The 7,669-nt window shown below is 44.3% G+C and overlaps 1 protein-coding gene across 1 annotated transcript in view; it reads right to left on the bottom strand.

The window, feature by feature from the left end:
* MERTK (MER proto-oncogene, tyrosine kinase) overlaps positions 1-7,669 on the bottom strand; it is a 142,004-nt gene that overhangs the window by 96,594 nt on the left and 37,741 nt on the right. Inside the window, exon 2 of the mRNA XM_017856217.1 lies at positions 6,349-6,769. Coding sequence (XP_017711706.1) covers positions 6,349-6,769 — 421 coding nt within the window. The remainder of the gene's footprint in view (positions 1-6,348; positions 6,770-7,669) is intronic.

Raw genomic sequence — 7,669 nt, 5'->3', positions numbered from 1 at the left:
TTTTTTAGTAGAGACGGGGTTTCACCGTGTTAGCCAGGATGGTCTCGATCTCCTGACCTCGTGATCCGCCCGTCTCGGCCTCCCAAAGTGCTGGGATTACAGGCTTGAGCCACCGCGCCCGGCCACACCAAGTTTCAATTAACTGAGGTTTGATTGCAAGATGTGGTTGCTCCTGAGTGGCAGAAGTGTACCTCCTCCAGTCCTGATGCCAGTTCCTCCTTCTCTAAATCAATACTTCAAGGACAAATCTAAAATCTGAAGGCAACAGTACCTTAGCACTGCTGCACCTGATGTTTGATTTGGCCCTTCCCCTCCATTCTGTTCACAACCACAAGCAGGAGGACAGAGACCAGTTCTGCCCAACTTGCCTCAATATTCAGCCATCCAGTTAACTATGCCGCCGACAAACAACGAATTGCCGGAAAACAACTTCATATGCAAGGAAGGCCATTTTGATAACTAGCGTGTACTTGCCTATGTGTACTGATTTTTATAATAGCTCTATTTCTTGGTGTCTAAAATGACATCGCCAGTGAATGTTACAGCTTTCCTTAGAGTAAATGACTTTATCACAGTCCTTTCTTCCTTTGGAAGGGAGAGAGCTATATGACAGCAGGGGCCACTGTGGGAAAGAGGGTGTCAGAGCAATGGAAGGTGTGAGGAGTAACCAAAGCTCTGGGCCATTAGATACTCTAAACCACATCTTCAACTTGGACAGGTGCTGTTTTAGGACCAAAGACCAGATGCTTTCCCTTCTCTTCCCCTTAAATGTAAGACATGAAACCATAAAAACTCTAGAAGAAAACCTAGACAGTACCATTCAGGACATAGGCATGGGCAAAGACTTCATGATGAAAACATCAAAAGCAATGGCAGCAAAAGCCAAAATTGACAAACGGGATCTAATTAAACTAAAGAGCTTCTGCACAGCAAAAGAAACTATCATCAGAGTGAACAGACAACCTACAGAATGCAACAAATGTTTGCAATCTATCCATCTGACAAAGGGCTAATATCCTGAATCTACAAAGAACTTAAACAAATTTACAAGAAAAAAAACAAACAACCCCATCAAAAAGTGGGCAAACGATATGAACAGACACTTCTCAAAAGAAGACATTTATGCAGACAACAAACATATGAAAAAAAGCTCATCATTATTGGTCATTAGAGAAAGGCTAATCAAAACCACAATGAGATACCATCTCACACCAGTTTAAATGGTGATCAAAAAATCACAAAGCAACAGATGCTGGAGAGGATGTGGAGAAATATGAACACTTTTACACTGTTGGAGGGAGTGTACATTAGTTCAACCATTGTGGAAGACAGTGTGGCAATTCCTCAAGGACCTAGAACCAGAAATACCATTTGACCCAGCAATCTCATTACTGGGTATATACCCAAAGGACTATAAATCATTCTGCTATAAAGACATATGCACACGTATGTTTATTACAGCACCATTCACAATAGCAAAGACTTGGAATCAAACCAAATGTCCATTAATGATAGACTGGATTAAGTAAATATGGCACATATATGTCATGGAATACTATGCAACCATAAAAAAGGGATGAGTTCACGTCCTTTGCAGGGACATGAATGAAGCTGGAAACCATCATTCTCAGCAAACTAACACAGGAACAGAAAATCAAATATTGCATGTTCTCTCACTTGGACACAGGGAGGGGAACTTTCGCATATCGGGGCCTGTCAGGGGTGAGGGCGCTAGGGGAGGGATAGCATTAGGAGAAATATCTAAGGTAGATGATGGGTTGATGGTAGCAAAGCACCATGGCACGTGTATACCTATGTAACAAACCTGCATATTCTGCACATGTATCCCAGAACTTAAAGTATAATGAAAAGAAAGATAAACACAGGGTCAGTCTCTAGTAACTCACAATTGTGTCATATTTAAAGAATGAGTGCAGATACAAAGTATGGGGTCCTCAATCTAGAGACTTCATCATTTTAAAATTCACATAAATTCTGCCTATTCTTTTTTTTTTTTTTTTTTGAAACGGAGTCTCGCTCTGTCGCCCAGGCTGGAGTGCAGTGGCTTGATGTCAGCTCACTGCAAGCTCCACCTCCTAGGTTCATGCCATTCTCCTGCCTCGGCCTCCCAAGTACTGGGACTACAGGTACCCACCACCACGTCTGGCTAATTTTTTGTATTTTTAGTAGAGACGGGGTTTCACCGTGTTAGCCAGGATAGTCTTGATCTCCTGACCTCATGATCCACCCACCTCGGTCTCCCAAAGTGCTGGGATTACAGGAGTGAGCCACCGTACACGGCCAAATTCTTATGGGAATTTCTATGTGTGATCCTAATACCTTTTAGAAAAAAAAGTTCCCATGACCAAACTGAAAATACCAGGTGTTTCTCTCTAGAGTCCTTTTGACGCCTGCCAATATACATCCATGTTCTCTTAACCTAGTGATTTTAATTGCATATTCTCTTGAATAAACATAGTCCATACAGATGTTGCTAATGGCAACTCCAGCAAAATTGCAGGCTAATGAATTTCTAATAAAATTACATATATTGAAAGCCTAAAACTATTTTTTAACTCTTCACTGTTCCTGGGAGCCACAGTAGATTTCCTTAGGGCCCAGGAGATGTGAGAAGAGAGGTCACTGCAGGTGTGCAAATCAGGCTCCCTGTTTAAGTAAGACTAGCTCACTGCCTAGTGACCCTGCTCACAGGGCTCAATGTCCTCACCTAAAACACACTGCACGTTTAGGGTCTCCAACATCATCCTCTTTTGCCAAGAAATTATATAAATACTTGTCATCTTGATTAAGTAACTATTGACAGAGCAGGAGTATTGCAATCTTGGACAAGCACTGTCATTCTAAAGTTCACCTTGATTAAAAACCGCCTAAATCTAAAGGGCATCAGCCTAATGGCTAAGGTCAGCATGACCATAAACCACAAATAACATCTCCAACCAAAAACATTCCAAACCCCTCCCCGACCAGAGACATGCCAGCCCCGAGATAAAGTCCCCTTCAGCCCAGAGAGGTATCAGCCCCAAGATAACCTCCCCTCTGACCAGAGACATTCCAACCCTGCCATAAACTTCTCCCCAACATACAAACATTCCAAGCTTGTGGTAAGCCCCTTACCCTAAAACTAATATATGCTTTTAGTCTATAAAAGATAATGCTCCTCACTGACATTGGCCAGAAGCCCCTCTCAGGTTTATTTCTTTAAAATAAACCCATCTTTGACTGTTAAGCTGCATTTCGTGTTTCTTTCCTCTTTCTTTAACTCTTACAACTATAATTTATTTCACTGAATCACTCTACAGTTACTGTGCCCCTGAACATTACCTTAATAAAGTTGAAGAATCATACACAGGCAAATTTGGTATCATCCTGTATGCTACCTAATTCAATGAAATGCTCATCATTTGCAAAAATTCTGATCACTAAATTTGCTTTCAGGCTTAGTTTGGAGGTCAAATAAGATTTTTCTCCTTTAGAATGAGTTTATATGTAATAAGCTGAATACAAACAGTAGAATAAATTCTACTCCAAATTTCTAAAGTTCTCAAAATAACACCCAGGTCATCTTCTGCACTCTAAAGACATGGGTCCAAAACAAGAAACTGACTAATCAAAATTTTAAAACTCTACAATTTAAGTCCTCTGAACAGCTCATGGCATCTGAGAGCAGAAGTAGAGCTGGCAGTCACATGGTCCAAGTTCATCTCTTCCTTTGGAAAATAGACCAGGGAAGATGAGACAGCTCACCCACAGTCATGCACTGGCCAAGTCCAGAGAGACAGCAGGGTAGGGCTATGCTCCCCTCCTAGGTGACACCCAATGAGACCAATGTGCCAGCTTACTATTCTTGAAATCTTTAAACTACTCCTCATTCACTTCCTTTTTTTTTTTTTCTTTTGAGATGGAGTCTCGCTTTGTTGCCAGGCTGGAGTGCAGTGGTGCAATCTCAGCTCACTGCAACCTCCACCTCCCAGGTGTAAGCGATTCTCCTGCCTCAGCTTCCCGAGTATTTGGGACTATAGGCGTGCGCCACCACGCCTGGCAAATTTTTGTATCTTTAGTAGAGACAGGGTTTCACCATGTTGGCCAGGATAATATTGATCTCTTGACCTCGTGATCTGCCCGTCTCGGTCATTCACTTATTATTAAACGATAGTTTTACTTCTCTCTTCAGAAGCTATGTCTATGTAATTGTAAGAAACCTGCTTTTTATAGTTGATGTAGAAAAAATATAGTCAAATCTCCTAAGCAGTCTTAGCCACGGGCTGAGAATGGCTGCGGAGAGACTCAGCCAGAGTAATATGGAAGTTGCATTCTTTGCCTGGAGGCTAAGGGGTTATCCACTAACCAAGTCTACAACCTGGGGGAAAAAATATGCAAAAAGGGCACATCTTGTGGAAGTGTTGGCACACTAACCCAAGTAGTTAGGTCTGTGGTAATTGTAAGGTGGTTTTCTGAAAAGGAAACAAAACGATTCACTAAAAGGCATGACACAGTATGGGACGGTGCCAAGTATCATGTCAGAGAAAGTGAAAATGGAACAGATCAAAGAAGGCTCCACTCCAAAGTGGAAGAATTGCAGGAAAAAGGTTCTCCCTTCCATGCTGTGTGGCTCTGACCTCATTTCATGCTTTTAACAACCACAGGCCAACCCAATTCTAAAACCGTGTATGCGACAAAGTCCTGCTGCAAAAAACAAAAGCAGAAAAGCAAAACACCTCCTGGCTAAGACGAAAGGGTGGAGAATACAAAAGGGGTGGCGAGAAGAGAAGCACCTACCTGCCCGTCTGCAGCATTCTGAGACATGACAGCTGGGTCTCTGGGAAAACAGAGTAGTCCAGATACAAGTCCTGGCTTAGCTTATCCCTGTCACACACAACACCCCACCTCATCTAGCTTGCTCTTAAAAAACAAAGTGGAGTACTGAGATGATGGTCTGAGGCTTAGGGCCTGTCGCATTTCCAGAGACAGACTTTCCATCTCTTCCTGCCCCATAGTGCACGGGAGATACATCAGCACTGGGAGGCGGTAGGGAGAGGTGGAAGGCAGGGGCGGCAGGGTAACTGAAGGGATGAGAAAGCTGCACTGGTTTTTATTTTTCGGGCTTTTTTTTTTTGAGACAGGGTCTCACTATGTTGCCCTGGCTGGGATGCAGTGGCTAGTCACAGGTGCAATCCCACTACTGATCAGTGCAGGAGTTTTGACCTGCTCCATTTCTGACCTGGGCCAGTTCACTCCTCCTTAGGCAACCTGATGGTCCCCTGCTTTTGGTGGCAGTGGGGGGGTCCCCATATTGATGCAGACACCCAATTGGCATAGCACACTACAGCCCAGAACTCTCAAGCTGAAGCAATTGCTCTGTTTAAAAGGCCCCACGTGGCCAGGGTGATTTTGATGTCTCCTCCTACCCAGTAAGAAACACTGTTCCCACTCATTGGTAGAGCTCTTGGGTCCAGCTGTACTTGATATGATATGTAGGTCAGGTGGGAAGTAGCATCCCAGGCCCAGCCCCTGAGTATCTGCTAAGCAACAGTTCCAACACTGCCAAGCTCAGATTGAACACATAGTCAGCTATCCTTCAACTCTCTAAAGCTTCCAGTGGGTTGCTTAAACAGAAAACAAAAGGCTTTTGCTTTTGAGGCAGCATTAGCATAACGACATTTAAAAAGAAAGGGGCTGGGTGCGGTGACTCACGCTTGTAATCCCAGCACTTTGGGAGGCCAAGGTGGGCGGATCACGAGGTCAGAAGATTGAGACCATCCTGGCTAACACAGTGAAACCCCATCTCTACTAAAAATACAAAAAATTAGCTGGGCATGGTGGCAGGCGCCTGTAGTCCCAGTTACTCGGGAGGCTGAGGCAGGAGAATGGCATGAACCCGGGAGGCGGAGCTTGCAGTGAGCCGAGATCGCGTCACTGCACTCCAGCCTGGGCGGCAGAGCGAGACTCCGCCTCAAAATAAAATAAAAATAAAAGAAAGGAAGAGGCCTGGTAAGGTGGCTCATGCCTCTAATCCCAGCACTTTGGGAGGCCGAGATGGGCGGATCAGCTGAGGTCTGGAATTGGAGACCAGCCTGGGCATCATGGTGAAACCTCATCTCTACTAAAAATACAACAACAAAAAAAATTAGCTGGGCGTGGTGGTCGGCCTGTAATCCCAGCTATGCTGGAGGCTGAGGCAGGAGAATTGTTTGAACTCAGGAGGTGGAGGTTGCAATGAGCTGAGATCGCACCACTGCACTCCAGCCTGGGCTAGAGTGAGACTCTGTCTCTAAATAAATAAGTAAAAATTAAAACTAAAAAAATAAAAAAGGAAGAAAGAACACATACCTGAAGGAAGCGATTATTGCTGTAACTTCATCATCTGGATAAAACTGTGTAATTGCATGATGTGCCCCAAGCAATTCCTTCCCATCTTTCCACCAAGAAATTGTGGTGTCTTGGTATATATTAGGTACACTGATTGAGCAATTAAATTTGACATCTTTATGTTCAGAAAGTATTATGTGTCCAACTGTGTGTTTGAAGGCAAGAGGCGGTAGAAGCTTTGACCTGGCAGAGGTCACCTGGGGAATGGCTACATTTCCTGTATGTGGTCTTCCAGGCTGGGTTGGTGAAAACATCAAGGCAGGCTGGTACCCACTGGCGTGAGGAAGGGATAACAATGATGTGTGGTCAGTTTGCAGGCTCCCTGGCAAAGGTCCTGGGAATAGCGGGTAAGGCTTGGCTTCTTCCCTCGCCTCAGTGATCGCTGTAAAACAGAACATCCAAAATTTAGCCTTTTAAATAAGAAGAGTTTCCCAAGTAGGTTCCCAACTTCTTAGGCCATGAAGACAGAGCACTGGGGTGTCCTCTGTGCCCCAGGAAAAGATAAGCAGAATTCATTAAAACACACGTCTGGACATATTCTCATTCACCAGTTCATTCATTTGTAAACTCGTCTCTGGAAGAGTACTGAAGAAATATAACTCCCCCTACCAAAAACAACATTTTTCTTCTTACTGACTCATTCCAAGTCCTTCATGCCCAACTCAGCAGTATAAGAAGGTGATGACATAGCAGGGCTCAAGGTCACTTTTCTTGGCCAGGCATGGTGACTCACACCTGTAATCTTGGCACTTGGGAGGTGGAGACGGGAGGGTCACTTGAGGTCAGGAGTTTCAGATCAGCCTGGACAACATGGCAAAAACCTGTCTCTACTAAAAATCCAAAAATTAGCTGGGCATGGTGGCACATTCCTATAATCCCAGCTACTTGGGAGGCTGAGGCAGGAGAATAGCTTGAACCTGGGAGGCGGAGGTTACAGTGAGCCAAGGTGGCACCACAGCACTCCAGCCTGGGCGACAGAGCGAGAACCTGTCTCAAAATAAATAACTTTGTCTGCTCTGTCAGAGACTATGCTGCAAATTTGGCTAATAGTCTTTAAAAAGCTGCTCAAGGTTAAAACAAAACAAAACAAAACAAAACAAAACAAAACAAAACAAAACAAAACAAAACTAGCCGGGTGTGTTGGCATGCACCTGTAGTCCCAGCTACTTGGGGGGTTGAGGCAGGAGGATAGCTTGAGGCCAGGAGATCAAGGCTGTAGTGAGCCAAGATCGTGCCACTGCACTCCAGCCTGGGTGACAGAGTGAGACTCTGTCTCAAAAAA

The sequence above is a fragment of the Rhinopithecus bieti genome, unplaced genomic scaffold (assembly GCF_001698545.2).
Source record: "Rhinopithecus bieti isolate Rb0 unplaced genomic scaffold, ASM169854v2 scaffold_42219, whole genome shotgun sequence".
Lineage (NCBI taxonomy): Eukaryota > Metazoa > Chordata > Mammalia > Primates > Cercopithecidae > Rhinopithecus > Rhinopithecus bieti.
This window is presented reverse-complemented; position numbering and strand designations above follow the sequence as displayed.